This window comes from Meleagris gallopavo, chromosome 3 (assembly GCF_905368555.1).
Source record: "Meleagris gallopavo chromosome 3, MGAL_WU_HG_1.1, whole genome shotgun sequence".
Classification (NCBI taxonomy): Eukaryota; Metazoa; Chordata; class Aves; order Galliformes; family Phasianidae; genus Meleagris; species Meleagris gallopavo.
The window spans coordinates 12987622-13003558 of record NC_139406.1 but is presented as its reverse complement, the minus strand read 5'-3'; the positions used below and the strand labels follow the sequence as shown (position 1 = coordinate 13003558).

The 15937-nt window shown below is 46.9% G+C and overlaps 2 protein-coding genes and 1 long non-coding RNA gene across 5 annotated transcripts in view; 1 reads left to right on the top strand and 2 right to left on the bottom strand.

Moving 5' to 3' along the window:
• Window positions 1–705: 705 nt before the first annotated feature.
• On the bottom strand, window positions 706–3143 carry LOC146544606 (uncharacterized). The gene is made up of 2 exons (XR_014882309.1): window positions 3026–3143; window positions 706–1864 (listed from the first exon to the last, which is right to left on the bottom strand). It is a non-coding gene; the product is annotated as an uncharacterized LOC146544606 (long non-coding RNA).
• Window positions 3144–3178: 35 nt separating this feature from the next.
• On the top strand, window positions 3179–7705 carry PSMG4 (proteasome assembly chaperone 4). Of its 2 annotated transcripts, none has more exons than XM_085220278.1 (3): window positions 3179–3423; window positions 3497–3572; window positions 4114–6349. In XM_085220278.1, the coding sequence occupies exons 1-3, from the start codon at window positions 3247–3249 to the stop codon at window positions 4176–4178; spliced, it is 318 nt and encodes a 105-aa protein (XP_085076404.1). In that variant the 5' UTR covers window positions 3179–3246; the 3' UTR covers window positions 4179–6349. The 2 variants fall into 2 exon arrangements, with proteins under 2 accessions (XP_085076404.1, XP_085076403.1); XM_085220277.1 differs by lacking the exon at window positions 4114–6349 and adding an exon at window positions 7444–7705 and having other exon boundaries at window positions 3182–3423.
• A 1235-nt stretch (window positions 7706–8940) lies between these two features.
• Window positions 8941–15937, bottom strand: part of SLC22A23 (solute carrier family 22 member 23) — a 99329-nt gene continuing 92332 nt past the window's right edge. The window contains exon 10 of one of the 2 annotated variants that reach the window (XM_010708408.2): window positions 8941–13152. In XM_010708408.2, coding sequence (XP_010706710.2) covers window positions 12795–13152 — 358 coding nt within the window. In that variant the 3' untranslated portion in view covers window positions 8941–12794. Of the gene's footprint in view, window positions 13153–13319; window positions 14850–15937 lie in introns of those variants that run through there. The other variant, XM_085220276.1, reaches the window with a different exon arrangement.

Here is a 15937-nt window from a genome sequence, read left to right as displayed (position 1 = left end):
TATTTTCACCAATGCATTGACAGTGGAATCCAGTGTACTCTCACCAAGCTTGCGGATGACACCAAACTATTTAGTGCAGTTGACATGCCTGAGGGATGGGATGCCATCCAGAGGGACCTTGACAGGCTCAGTCAGTGAGCCCAGGAGAACCTCACGAGGTTCAACAATGCCAAGTGCAAGGTCTTGCACCTAGGTCATGAAAACTGCTGCTAACAGTTCAAGCTGGGGAATTAAAGAATGGAGCACAGCTCTGACAAAAAGGACTTGGGGGTACTGGTGGATGGCAAGCTGGACATGAACCAGTAATGTGCCCTCACAGCCCAGAAAGCCAACTGTATCCCGGGCAGCATCCAAAGAAGCATGGCCAGCAGGTTGACGGAGGTGATCCTGCCCCTCTCCTCTGCATTGGTAAGATCTCACCTGAAGTACTGTGTCCAGATGTGGAGAGCTCAGTACAGGAGAAACATGGACCTCATTGGTGTGCGTTCAGAGGAGGGACACAAAAATGATCTAAGGGGCGGAACAGTTCCTATATGAGGACAGGATGAGAGAGCTGGGGCTGTTCAGCCTGGAGAAGAGAAGGCTCTGAGGAGACCCGATAGTGGCCTTTCAGTATCTAAAGAGGTGTTTCAGGATACGTTTGGATCTGAGAGATGGGATGTTTCAGGAGCAGAGGCAAGTAAACTATGCACTCAGAGCAGCACAGAAGGTTATGGGTTTTATTCAACACACATACACTTGTACATACACAGGCATCCATTTTAGATAATCCCCATAAGTGAGAAGCAGAAACTCCCTAAGCAAGTACACTATTACTTACTGACTCTTGAGAGACGGCAAACCATCAAAAAGAGAAAGAAAGAACAGGTCCCTGCTTCAAGGTGCACTTTTCCTCTCTCTCCCACCACAGCCTCTTTCCTGCTTTTTACTCTCCTGGGGGTCTGCAGGTTTTTTTCCATGTGCACACTGTATCCGCGTGGACAACATGTGATACAGAGCCCAAGTTGAACACCTACTTGCAAAACAAGTCTTTGCAAAAACAAGATAAACTGCCAAGGTCAGCTCTCTCTACAAAACAAGGTATTTGCAGCTCCTGCAACAAGTATCAGTTTCCTTAAAACTGTCAGGGTACTTTGTTTCATCCCAGGAGCATTCTTCAGTCAGGGCCCTTTAGGTCCCCAACACAAGCGGGGCTATGGAAAAGAAGGGACAGACTCTTCAGCAGGGTCCGCTGTAATACGACTAGGGGAAATGGTTTCAAGCTAAAAGAGGGGAGTTTTAGACTGGATATAAAGAAGGTTTGTTTTTTCTTATTTATGATAAGTGTGGCGAGGCACTGGAATAGGTTGCTCAGAGATGAGGATGCGCCATCCCTGGAGAGATTCAGCACTAGGCTAGCTGGGGCTCTGAGCAGCCTTATCTATCTGTAGGTGTCCCTGTTCAGTGCAGGGGAGTCGGACTAGATGACCTTTCAGAGCCCTTCCCAACTCAAAGGAGTTTGTGATTCTATGAAAATATTTGCTTCTTTCAGCAATATCCCAGTTCATAATCATGTGCTTTACATCTGTTAGCCCTTAAGTTATCAGTAAGGAGATTTACTCATGGTTTAGAGGGAAAAGGTGGGCTGCAGATTCAGTGTCTAGGATTCAGTTGCTCCCATGGGCAACATTACTTCCGGAGAAGAACAGGAAGAATAGAAGCGCATGCCTTTAAACCACACTCCTGGGGCTAGGACCTCATCACAGCAGCAACATAAATGCATCCCTATATACACATGCAGTGCTTTTTGCTACAGTATCATTGCTTTATCATTGATTTTCTATCAGATGCCTCACTGCAGTTGATGTTCATCCTGGCCTTGTACCTGACAAAACAGACAGATGACAATCAGCTCAGTTTTCATAGCAAAATAAAGATGAGCATGTTAAAAGAAATGCAAGAGGTTTCCTGTGCTGCTGGATCGTGCTCTCCTCTAGTTTTGCAGGGCCTCTGACAGCCTCGCAGCACTGTAATTAGAACATATGTTTCACACTTGATGGTCTGGTTCTGCACATTTCCACTCACCCTTCACAACTGCGTGGCAAACCAGCATGCTCACCTTCCATTTACTTGCCAGGTGAATACTTTTCTGAGCTTGAACATGGACCCAGCATGATTTACAGGCAACATTTATATTTCACAAAAGACCTTAAATATGTAGAACTGCATACATGCAGAAGGGCCTCTAAGGGCACTCTAAGCCCTTTAAGGACTTGCTTTAAAGGTCTGGAGGTCTCAGGATCCCAGGGAAAGCTACCAGTGCTCTTTACCTCTGAGATGACTTCTGAGGAGGAGAACAGAACATGGTGAAGTAAATGCAGTCACCCCTCTTAGGGAGGGAACAAGGCTGTAGGCAGCCTTATGAGCAACAGAAGAGACCTACAGTTGGTGGTGTAACACCAAGGGAGAAACAAGAGGACTGCTGCCTCAATTCCTACCCAGCAGGAGAGGCATGCTGGGCGGAAGCTCTACTAGATCAGAGCCTCCACTAGGACCGCACAGAGCTGGCTCTGGCCTAATGTAGCAGAGAAACTGGCTCCGGGCATCTAGAAAAAGATTTACCTATGTGAATAAATGTCTGCAAGGCCCAGCACACCTGCCTGACAGCCTAACTTCCCTTATGTTGATGGAAAGCAGGGCTCAGCAGAGGCCCAACGCAGCTCAACCTAACTGTGCCCCACACTGCTCTTTTCCCCCCTAGAAAACCTCCCCCACCTGCAGGTGCTATCACAGGCACCTCACCACCACCACCTGTGCAGCTTCTGATAGAAACACTACACAGCGCCCACTTTTTTTTTTTTTTTTTTTTCCTTTCTCCTTTCTCTACTTCAGACCACAGCTTTAGCTTCAAACGCAGAGCAAACCTGTGGCTACCAGAAGCAGAAAGATGAGAGTGACACAAAGAGAAGAGCTCAGAGCCCACCAGCAGCCCGCAACCAGCACTCAGCCCTCCCAGCGCAGCTTTGCCACTCGTCTGCCTCATTACCTCTAGTGAGGCGGACCCGCCGAACCTGGTGGCTGCCGCTTCAGGAACGAAGACACCAAACCCACCCCCCACGACTGAAGCCGCCATTTTGGAGGCCGCCCCGCGCCGCCATGGCTGCTCCCCTCCCGCCCCGCCCCGCCCCGTTCCGCCCCGTCCAGACGCTGTCTGGGCGGAGCTCCGCGCGGTGCCGCCTCCGGTCCCGTTGCGGCCTGGCCGAGTAGATGGAGGCCGCGGGCGGCGGTGCAGCGCCGGGCTGCATCGATCTGCACGATTTCAGCGGGCAATTGGGCGAGCAGCGGGTGCACTTCCACGCCATGCGGCTGCAGGACTCGCTCTTCCTCTGGGTGGGCGCTGTACCCGCCCTGTCCAGCCTGGCCGTGGCCATGTGCAGCCCCCGGGTGAGTGTTTGTGTGTGTGTGTCCCCGCCCGGTGCCGTTCGGCGGCTCAGCCCGCGCTGTGCTTTGCCCGCAGGACAGCGTTCCCGTGTCCACCTCGTTGCTCGGGGACCCATCCGACACCGCCTCCGCCTGCCTGGCCCAGCGCCTGGGTACGTGCGGGGCTGCGGGACCGAACTGTAGCCCTGGGGGGGGCTGGGGGCGGCGGGGGCGCCTCGTGCGGGGCGGGGCGGGCCGCCTTCCTGCCGGGCAGGAGTGCTTCTGGGGGCCGGCGACACAGAGAGACAGGACATCCCGAGTTGGAAGATGCTTACAAGAGCCATCGAGTCCTGCTCCAAACACTCTTGGACTCCGGCACTTGGGGCCGTGCCCACTGCCTTGTGCAGCCCGTTCCGTGCCCACCGCCCTTTGGTGCAGACCCTGTCCCTAACCCCAGCTGCCCTCCCCTCACACAGCTCCATGCCGTTCCCTCGGGCCCTGTCGCTGTCACACAGAGCAGAGCTCAGCGCTGCCCCTCTGCTCCTGTGAGGAGCTGCAGCCGCCATCAGGCCTCCCCTCAGCTCCTCTGCTCTGGGCTGAACAAAGCCAGGAACCTCAGTCACCCCTCGTACCCCTTGCCCTCCAGACCCTTCCTGTTTTCATAGCCCTCCTTTGGATACTCTCTAATAGCTTTATGTTCTCACTGTATTGTAGTGGCCAAACTGCACCCAGCGCTGAAGGTGATTGCACCAAACCCTGTCACATTTCTCACTGGTTAGCGCCCACATTCTGCCCTGGTGAGCCCCAAGCTGTCTCACAGGTGCTAGCACTTGCTCTGCCCCTGCACTACATAAGGTACACCTCTGGGGTTGTCACCTTCTTGTAACCATAGAATTATTGAGGTTGGAAAAAACCTCTAAGATCATCAAGTCCAACCTTCAACCCATTGCTACCATGACCTCTAAACCATATCCTTAACGTCTCCAGCCACTGTTAGAGCATCCTGGTATACCCACAGCACAACACCAATGCGTGCAGTAACCCAAATGCATGCCTCCATCTCCTGGCATGTCTCCTGTAACAGCACATCCTGTCAATTCACCTAGCACCTGCTTAGCTTCAACAGCAGCCTTGTGCCGGTTATTGGAGCTCACTAGCCAGTGACTGGTACAGCTCCAGTGGGCAAACTGCTGATGTGCTTCATACTGGGTGTTAGATGCTGGATGACGCATTGCTTGCTTTCTACTTACTTCTGTCATTTCAGTTGAAAAAAGTCATCTAATTCTTCCTCACAGGCTGGATCTTGATGCAACATGTCAAGAGTTTGTAGCACCAGGCAGTTCCATGAGCCTGCCCCTACTTCTCTGTGGCCCAACACCTATATAAAAAAAGGTTGTTCAACAGGGCTAATCTTGGACAACCATCACTGGTGTCCTTTCCTCATCCCTATAACTTGTCTTTTACCAGTTACTGCTGTAGCCTCCCCTGATGGCAGCTCTTTCTCTTACCAGGTTTAGGCATCTCCACCATCACTAGTAGTTCTATGGGGTGCTGTTTAACATGATGTGTTTATGTGTAGTTAGTGCATTGTCCTTATCTTTGTTACCAAGAGCTTAGTACTGGGATATCAGTTATTCTTGATCCTCACAGCATAACACATCTTCATCTCTTCCTTCTCTTTGTGTGCCTGCAGTACCTGTTATTATTTTATTTTATGCTTCCCATGCCTTGCTGGTCTCTTGGTCGGTGTTCCTGTCTGGCTCACCTCATGGCTGCAGTTTTCACCCCCCACCTATGTTCTTAATAAATTCTCTTCTCACTTGTAGTTTCCTGCCTAAGGAACACCCTACTGAGGAAGACCTGGGGACCTTTTTCACTTTGGGTTGGAAAGAGAAAGTCAGTGACACACTTCTGGCTTTGAGTAATTACGTGCTTGCTGATCATATTAGCTAATGGGGTTTTGAAAAAGAGAATTGAATCTTCTTTCTGAAATTCTACACCCTGGTTTCTAGCCTTACTTTTGTCAGCCCAGCAATGTAACGTGGGCCAAGTGTGCTTGCAGACACTCAATTCAAAGCTGTTTTACACTGAAATCAGTGTAAAATTACTGCCAAGCCTCTCTGTGTCTTCTTTGTTCCATGGACTGCGCGGCAAGGAGATGTGCGCTCTGCCCAGAGCAGAAATACCAAGCATTGCTTTGGCTGGCATTGAGCTTTGCTCCGGGGAATTAAATTCTCAGCTTCTGCAGTAACAGAGATGGCTGTTTGATCCCAGCCTGTCCCGTTGCTGAGGCAGCCTTCTTACCCATCCTGTCATCTTGGAACCTTCAGGCAGGCAATACCTTCTTTTTCTCTGTGCTGTCACCACATTTATGTGCCATTTCCATTCTGCTGTTTGCAGGCACTCGTTTAAGTAGCACACAATGCCATCTGGAGGCAAATAGTATTATTTCTTCTGCTTCCCAGTTGTGTTCCGTCACCTGTGCTTTGTTCCTGCAGTGCCAGGTTCCCTGTTTTGGGGCAGGAGTTTTGGTGTTCCCATGTGTCAGTGTATGCACATCCTCCCATTGTTTTCTTTACAGTCTGATCGACTTCCTAGCCCGAACAGCTGCATTTAATGTTCTGGCTCTGTCTTTTTCCTTACTTTATTTTCTTTCCCTCCACTGATGAAAGACCATTTGCAGCATTCCCATTCCTACATGCCTATTTCTATCTGTACTGGGTGCAGAGACTGCTTCCCACAGCTTACTTCCATGCCCTGCCTCCACTCTTTAACACGAGATGCATCTAGCCTGTTGAGAAACCTGCATCCTAAAAGGTTGTTCCCCGTGAGCTGGAGGAGCCCCTTCTAGAGAAATCTCTGTGTATGTGTAGCCTCTCCGTGCTAAGCGGGTGAGCTGGTAGAATGGAAAACGACAATAAACAAATTTGCATAAAGAAAATGCCTCAAAGGAGTAGTTAAGCTACATTTTATATATATGTGTGTGTGTTAAAATATGATTATGAACATATATATTGGTTTTCTGAAATTAACTTTCCAACTGAAGAAGGACTGAGATATTACACATTCTGGTGTCCTTATTTTCAGTTTTTAGATTCCAGATGATGATTTTGAATACTGAGTGGAACACTCTTGATTTTTCCTTGGGGCTGGCAGCTCCCAGCTTACTCCTGTCATGACTGTGGTGTGACCTAAATACCATTTTTGTCTTTTATTTCATGCAACTATTTTAAACTTAGTGTCTGTTTTTCCCTATGGTGCTTCAACAGTTGAGCTTTAGCCATGTATTAAGGGAGTTACAAAACAGCGATATCACAAAGGTAATATCTAAGTAGAATTCCATTTTATTTATAAAATGTTTCTTTGTATTATCTGTTCTGCTCTGATAATTAAGTTTTCCTGCCCCAGTGGACATTGGTTTTGTCACTGTTAATTAGTTCTCTGATGGATGACAACTCTTAATTTTATAGCACCTCTCTCCAGGTAGTTACCAGTGCAGTAGCCCAGAAATTCTGATGTTCCTGGATATGATGAGTGAAGGGTAGAGGAAACACAGCCACTGACAGCAGGCTTTGACAAAAGCGATGCACAGCTTTGGGAGCCTTTTTGGGACGTTCATAATGAAAAAAAAGAACTTTGCTAATTGTGCTCTGATAAGTTTCTTGTTGACTTTCCCTCTGTGTTTTTCATGAACCAAGTGTCAGTGATGCAGTTTGAGCTTGGTCCGTTGTTTCGCTTCCACTGTCCTATATTTAAGAAGTGTCCAAAATGCACAAAAAGCAGGGGGAGGTTTTCCAGCAACTGGTGGCTTTTGCATCACTCCGAAAACTCATTCGCAGTCACCAGGTGGGATTACATTGCCCACTCTAGCAATGTGCAGAGCTTTGCCAGTGTGCTGGGTGCTTTACAACTGGGTCCTGGCATGTGGGAAGTAGAGAATAGTCTGTAGGTGTCTTCGTGATCGTTTTTTAGAATGAGTGCTTGAGTATCTCCATGGCTTTTGTAGCAGTAAACTATGCCTGAATCTTTTGTTCTCTGTTTTAGCCAAGAAGACCAAAAAACAGGTATTTGTCAGCTACAATCTGCCAAACACAGACAGCAGTTTCACCTTACTCATAGAAAACAGGATCAAGGAAGAAATGATGGCTTTTCCTGAGAAGTTCTGACACTGCCATCATTGTAAAATAACTGGAAGTTTTTGTTTCAGAAGAACTGACTGCAGTTTTCACACTACCATTAAGCAGTGTACTTGTTTTGTATTGCATTGATTGAATTTGCATTTGTTATTAAATGTAACTGACCTAAATACAGTTGGACCTGGAATTTTTTTACCCCAGATTTGCCACCCTGCCAAGCTGGGGACAGGTTGGTCGAGTAGAAAGGTGCTGCCATACAACGTCTGGCCTGCTTCCTCTGCTGGGAAATCAGTGCCAAGTTGTAGCAACTTGAACGTGGCAGAGCAGCTTCTAGTTGTCTGTACGAACACCTGTGAGAGTACCAGAGAGCACTGTCTTTTGCTTCAGAGGAAAATGATGGTAATAGCTGAAATAGGGACTATTATAATTAAACCATTTGGTTTTTATATTCAACAGCTGTAAAATACAACGAATTACCTTGCTCTGTCATTTTAGTTGCTGTTGTACTAGCACTAAACATTGAATTTCCTTCCATCTTCTGGACACTGGGAGGCTTTCACAAAGGGTTTTCTGTACAGCCCTGACAGTGGCGTAGAGGGAAAAAGCACAGCTTGACTTCTGGAGCAGTGGGTAAGTCTGCCAGCTGCTAGAAAAACATCGTGTGTATAAACTGAACATACTCATTAGAAAAATCAGAGCAGTTAATACCCCCACCACTGCTAGGCATTCTGTTGCTACAGCTCTAGACTTGCTTCTTGCTAGGATATCCTTTCAAAGGCAAATCCCCCTGCTATTTTGTTCAACAAAACGGGCAGATTAAAATTAACTGTGTGAAAAAAAACCCCAAAGCCCAAAACACACCATAGAGCCAATGGTGTAATGACTGTTTGTAGCTGTCAATACACGCTGTGCTATTGAGCAGTACCTACTCTTCACAGCAATGTTAGGAACATCGAGCATAACAACCTGATGAGCAAATTGAGTATTTTTCTTTTTTATTTCAAGTTGAGTCCTGACTCAAACTTCTGATGCAACTGAAAGCTCCAAGTTCACCAAAGGTTGGTGTGAGGTTGAATTACAGCCGGTCTCCAGTTGTCTGAAGGAGCTGTAACGTCCATGACTGCAGACCTGCTGTGTGGGAGCACTGGGCCTGTTCTTACCTGGTAGGCACAGCCACCAATGCTTGGCTGCAGTTCAGGATCACGGCAGCAAAAGCAGCTAGTGGAGGGGATTTTAATTTATACAGCCCAGGAAGCAGAGTCAGCTGTTCTTCAGTGACTGAATGCAGAGGATAATTAGTTGCAAATCAATGTGCAGATTTAATTAGCCTGAATTAAAATCAGTTCATTCTGTTTGGAGAGGACCAGAAGTCAGGGTGAAGGAGACAGACCACGGAAGGCAAACCGATGGGACAACATCTTTTTATTCTGTACATTTACATACAAAGTTTCTCAGTAGGTACAACGGATGTAACATCATGCAGACATTTAGCTTGTAAGACTGTTTTCAGTACTCGATTTAAGCTTGTGCTATGAGGAAGCACCACCAGACTATTCATGATCAAAACATACAGTAACATGATTCTTTAAAATTTCATCAGAAACCGCAATGGGGAGGGAAGTCTCACCCACAGACATAACACACTGTTACTCCTTTCCCAAAACATTTTACACAATACATTTAAAATGAGGTTTGTCATTTTTCTTAAAAAAAAGTTACAGTGGGGGAGATGATCCCACACTTAATTGTGTTGTCTTATGTGCCAGCTACAGGCGCAACTTGACTTGACATTCACAGAGTTCATTTAATGGCACTTCTGCTTCCAATTTGGTGACCTTTAGTGTTTGGCTCCAGGAAGTGGCAACAGTTAAGCAAAATACTTCCATTAAAAAAAATAAAAAAATAAAAAAACCCAACAACCGTACAACAAGCGTGCTCACCAAAACTGCAAGGTAAATCAGACAGAACCCTCTCACAGGTGCCAGAAAACACCTCCAAACAGATGACAGCTTTCTCCACACTGTCCGTATCTGTCTGTAGTGTGTCAGGCAGCACAAGCATTACGGAAACCTTAAAAGGAAAGACAACAAAGATCAAGCATAATGTCACTTTCACGTTTTTCTTTAAAACGAGAAAGAAGGAAGAAAGCCCTTGAATGGTAAGCCAAAAGAAAAAAATCCATGGATGGGCTTAGGGGTTACTGAAGGCTCGCAGAAAAGGGCTGACGTGAACAGCACAACTCGGAGCGCTTCCTGCATTGTGGTGGCCAGAAATGGCTGTTGCAGAAGAGCAGCTCCTGGCCGTGGCTGCAGAGGAGCAGGAGGAGCCGACAGCTGAGCAACGAGGCACTGAGTGTCTGCCTGTGGCACCGCGCTGCTCTGCCGAGCTCTCCCACACCAGAGAAGCTTAAGAAAAGCTTTCCAGCTACACGAGTGTGGGGAGAAGGAAACAAGAACAGAAGAAAACACACACAATTGTTCATCCTTTCAGGAGAAGGTGCAAAATGAGCTACCGATCTTGTGTTCTATTATCACGACGGAGGCGGAGGGCCAAACCGGCCTGAGAAGCTGGGACTCCCCACGTTGCACATCAGTACCGAGTATCTGCTTACAGGCAAACAAAAAAAGCCTGCAGTAATTCACGTCACTTTTTAAAGAATTGACAACAACAAAAAGTGCGAAATATTCCTGTCACCTTGTGTTCATTACGTAAATGTTGATATGTTTAAACGAGCATTCTCTTCCCTGGGCCTGCCTGTCCTCAGAGAGCAAACACCAGAATAGGAAACGGTAAAGCGCTGTGGACACCAGCGGTGAGCACACCGGGACCGCTGACAGTGCTGGAAGCAGCCAGCTGTGTGAAGGGGCTCCAAGAGCCACACTGCAGCTTGAGTACACACAGAGACCTTTTCTATTCCCTTCAAACTTGTTCTGCCTCGTCAATTTCCCTTGTGAACCCACTTCTTCCCCCCAGTGCGTGTGGCTTGCCACAAAATTCTTATACTGAAGGTGAGAGGTATTGCACAAATTTGGCACGTGGATACTGTGTGGACTTGAAAGGCCTTGGGTTTTCCTTAGGTGAGCACAGATTGTGGAAGTCAGCACAGAACAGAAAGAGGGAAACGGCCACTCTCAAGCTGGGCAATAAAACTTTGGTGTAAGGAAGATCAGGCTCTTGCCGTCACAGCAAGTCTAGCAAAGATGAAAAAACAGCAGTGTAATTTTGGGCAAAATTAGCATCAACTGGTCCAGTGTTTTGTACCGGGCTCAGGAAGAACCCAAATGTCCACATCCTCTGTACAAAAATTAGTAGCTTTAGGACAACATTGCTATTCTGAACACAACAAACTGTTGCTTCTGCAGGTCTACCTGTCCTCCTGCTCGGCAGTTATCTGAGCTGTGCTGTGGCAGCACCTCTCTGATTTACTGGGGACTGGAAGAGGACATCAGCAGCCTAGTGGGGGATGGAAATCGTTAGGTTCAGTAGTTAGTAGACAATATATATACAGCAAAGGAGGAAGGGGGAGGGCAGGTAGAGGAGGAAAGTGCAAACAAGCGCTTTCCGTGCTTGCAAACGCAAGATGTACATCAAACAAAGTGGCAATCATATGGACACGCAATACAACATCAACATCCTGCTGCTCTGTTTGTTCAAACGTCTGCACTACTGCGCGATCACAAATGGATGGCCTGAGTGGAAAAGAGGGAGGGAGAGGAGAGAGGTTAACGACAATGCAAGAAAGCTGTTTGTTTACAGTGTCCTTGCATTGAACTGGATCCTCACAGTCATCACACAGTGAGAATCAAAAGCCGATGGCCAATGAAAGCAGTTGGTTTGGAGTCCGGAGGAAGGACGTCAAGTGGCCGTGATGGAAGAGCTATCCATACAGTATGTGACAAATCGGATGTTCACTTTCTTTAGAGTAGCAGAGTGGGATTGACCCAATTTTTTCTTTTTTTCCTGAAAGAAAATCCTACAAAAGCAGTTAGGAAAGGGGGGAAGTACAGGTGGGCTCACCGTGTATTCATGGGTCAGAACCAGAAAACATTTCAAAAACTCCCAAGACGGCCAACAGACAGTAAATCATTCACAGGCTATCAATTCCTTCCTTTTTGATAGTCACTTAAACATTTTGTCCACTTAAATTGGCAACAAAACCTCTGGTTCTAAACACAGGCAGGGCAATGCCAGAACGCTCATTTCCCAGGAGCGGCAATCGCAGCCACACTGCCTTGGAAAATAACAGTACAGACTGTAGCCAATGCTCCTTACTTTTTGTCACTGCTGGTCTGTGCTCTTCTGGAGCGGTCAGTTGTAGATTCAGGACCTCCTAGTAATTAAAGCCATTCTTGGCAAAACTAATTTTTGCATCATTGGTCAAATCATTTACATCTACATTAGTATTAAACGCCAGCAGGAACAGTCTAAAATAGGTTAACAGACTCTTAAAATGTGTAAAGCCAATTCTCACTGAAAAATCAGCTTGTTTGGGTAGGATTTTCTTCAATGCATTCGGTTAAAAAAAAAAAATCTTACTAATTTAGAAAGTAACTCTTAAATGCACATGGGCTATAAAAAAAAACACAAGCTGCCTAAAATGCAGTCAGAATTTCAGTCACAACAGGTTTTGCTTTGTTTCTTCTTTTTTTTTTTGGTGTATACAAACACAGCAGGCAACCTGGGCACTTTGCCTTTCTACACAGGCAGAAGAATGTTGCACAAGTCAAAGTTTCAGTCGATTCAACTTCGCAGTGATACCTCCTTCCTTTAAAGAAACACAAAAACAAAACAAAAAACAACCTCCCCCCCCATGGTTTCTTTCTTGGAATGGCTGCACCTCTTATAATAAGATGGCTTCATTTTTGTGATCTATGAAAGGAAAAGGAAATAAAGTGCTTCTTGAGAATAAATCAAAATAAATATACATATTTAATGGCAGGAAAAAAGAGTTCTGAAGGGCTATCTCCAGCCAGGTCTTTTCTCAGATGAGTATTTTCCCCCATAATTTTTTCAAGAGCGATCTGCACAACAGTTGATGGTTCCTACAAGTTGCTTCAGCAACAGGGTTGAATTCCCCCAAGTCTGCATATGCTCCATCACTGGTTCGTAAAACCTGCGCAAAACACCTTTGCCCGAAGTGCCGTTCCTCCTGCACAACAGCATCAAATAAAATACAAAAGGAAGGGGAGAAGGGGAAAACAAAAACAAAACAAACACCAAAGAAACAAACAAACAAACAAAAAGAGAAAATCCACCCAGTTACATGGACTTCATCCCGTTGGCAGTGGTGTTCTCAGAGATGCCATCGCTCACAGTCGCTGAGTCGTGAAGGCCCGAGTAGTCCTTGAGTTCAGAGTTTGTCAGGAGCAGGGGCTGCTCGCCCTTCTTGTGAGGCAGGAGGGGCTGCCTGGTGTAGTGCTCTCCGTCCGGGATGTTCTCGGGCAGGTTCTGATTCTTGCTCTCCGGCAGCAGCAGGATGCAGATGATGCAGATGAGCGTACAGCAGGCAAAGATGACGTGGTGCAGGAAGTAGCCTTTCTGGTTGTGCAGCTCCATGATGGGGGCGGTCAGGCGGCCAAAACCCGCGCTGGCCAGGACCAGCCCCAGCCCTCCGCCCCTGCAAACACAGCAGAGGTGAGAGCACAGTCCCACACGTCTGTGCTGGAAAAGCACTTGAAGGACCCTTGGCCCCAGGCTGTCTTACTGGGCAAGTAACTTGGGCACATGGACTCTGAAATCTTTGAGGCAGGGCTGTTTGCTCACAGCTTTTGTGCTGTGCAAAAAAAAAAAAAAAAAAAAAAAAAAAAAAAAAAAAGCTGTGTTGCTTTGCTGTTGTTGTAGATCATTACTGCCTATCTGCTGCTATGGGGGGAATAACAATAACAATACTTACCCATGTATCTTTTCTCACCCACATAACTGCACCTACATAAGCAGAAGAGCAGCTGTATTGTGCGAGTATGTGGCCAGCCCTCTAAAATATTTCAAGTGCTCTCGTATTTAATAAGGGCAAACCAGATTTTGCTTAACATCCTGCTTAGACAAAACACACAAGAAGTGGTAAGCACAGAAGCCTGTTTTGGCTGTCCCCAAAGTATCTGGCAGCAATGGCCAGCGGAGGCAGGAGATGAGGCTTCACAGACCATTGCCTCATTCTGTTGTACCAAGCACTGAGTGCTGAAATATTTTTCCTATAAAATGTGTTGGGGCTGGAACCTCTACATGCACTGGTGTTGTACCAACATGAATCATTTTCAGAAAAAAAAAAGATAATAGAGCAAGTGGTTAAAATAGGAAAATAAGTCAGGAGTTCAGGGATTCATTTCTGAGACCTCTTCCTGACTCACCATGAGGCAGGTGCCTCACCCCACTCTTGCTTTCCTTGTGCATTCATGTGCTGTGCATCAAGAGGTGACAAAAAGGTGAATACAGGTAAATGCTTAAATTATAAACAGGGAATTTCACAGAATATTCTTTATGGCACAAATGCTCATTTATTAAAGCAACGTGCCAGAGTACTGAGATCATACATGCAAGCACCAAGAAAGAGTAAAAAGGCATTAAAGCTCAAAAAGAACCCTAAAGTGTAAAACCAGCTCTTCTGTCACCTCAACACAAGAACGGAAACGTTTGCACTGGCTGCATTCTGTGCCATTTCAACTCTGGGTTATGCAAGCAGCCCCTGTAGCAATGCCTTACCTTCCCTGAAGCCTCTCCAAGCCCTGTGCACACCCAGCCACGTGGTCGGGGCTGCCCCATCCCGCCTGGTGACACCGCAGACATGTGCAGACCTGTTTCTGTGGCAGGAACACCGAGACCTCTGGGCTGTCACCCAAAGCTGTCCCCTTAGCTGCATCCCACAGAGCTGCAGCGTGTCCTTCTGCCCTTCCCAAGGCGCCCTCTCCTGCACAGGGAGGTCAGGCCCGGTGGCAGAGATGTGCGGGTTTCAAAAAACGCTCCTTACGACAAAAATTCCTGTATGTACCTTCCATTTCTCTAAACTTGGTGAAGCTCTTTTCATAGATAGGAGTGAATTTTCCCCAAATATTGCAAAAACCCTATTTAAAACCTTGCCAGCTTTCCAATGGCAATTTAGAAACCTCGCTGAATGCGCCCCTTGTGCAAACAGCCTCCCTGCAGCTTCATTAACAGGCTCACATGGGTGCTCTGCAGAAGTTCCCTCCTGAACACATGGTGAGCTGCTCTCCAAGTTGGCTCGCTCACATCAGCACTTGCTACAGCTACACTGCATCTCAGCGAGCGAGGGGACCTGAGGTGATCCTTCAAAGCAGCTGCGGAAGGACATCGGAGAGGCTGAAAGGAAGCAGGAAAAGGCAACAAAGGCAGCTCTGTCACTACAAGGCAAGCAGCTTCACGTTTGGAAGGGGAAAAAAATACAGTTTTTCCATGTCATGGCAGTAATTAGAACAAGTGTTACTTTATCCTACCCTCAGAAACTGGCAGGAGAATGACTGAAAATATATGTTGGTGTATGCTTTGTTTTTTCATGTCTGACTATATTGCAAATATGAAAATGAAAGAAGAAAAAAAAAAAAGCAAAAAAGCAGAACGCTCTGAGAACAGGGAAGCAGTGCCACCACTAGGGAGCAGACAGAGCTCATGTTGCTGCACAGCAGTTAGCAGGTGGCCTGGCAGCCCTGCTCTGTCCTGACAGGGCCTGTGCCCAAAACGGCTGCCCTGTGCAGGCAGTGTCCATCGGAATGCAGCACAACATCCTTCCCTGTGCTCTTGGCCTGAGCCCGGTCGAGCCTAAGAGGAAGGACTCACCCTTCTCAGTTTTGCACAGAGCACCATCATCTTATTTTGAGTGGGCCATTTGTCCTCAGAACCAACTGCTTATTAGGACTTTATCCTGGTCCAGGCCTCTTCTCCCACTCGTTAGTGACACAGAGGACAGGGAGAGGACACCACGCTTTTCTCAGCCCATTCATACTGAGGAGCTGTGAAATCCATAGTGGTATTCTCATCAAGATTACTGGAGATGGACTACCAGTGTTATTTGATGCTCAGAATCAGTAGCTGGAAGGCCCTGGTATAAATAAACCATTTGATCAGGGAAACCTCAGAGACAGCCCCAGCCTCTCACTACTTCTCTTTTCCATAAGGCTCCTCAAGATTCAATAAAATGCACAGTATGATGCTCTGAAACATTAAGGGATATCAGAATACCAGTGGTATTCTGGAAAAGAAGCAATGAGGCCAGAGCCCACCACAGTGCAAGACACAGCTTAACTCTACTTCCACCTGAGACATGTTTACAGACTGCCCTGAGAGCCACAGCATAATTACAGCCCCAAGCAGATGTCAGCAACAGGTTTGCAATGGTAGGACTGCAAAGTGCTGCAGAGTATCATCATCCCTATTTATAAACAGGGACCCTG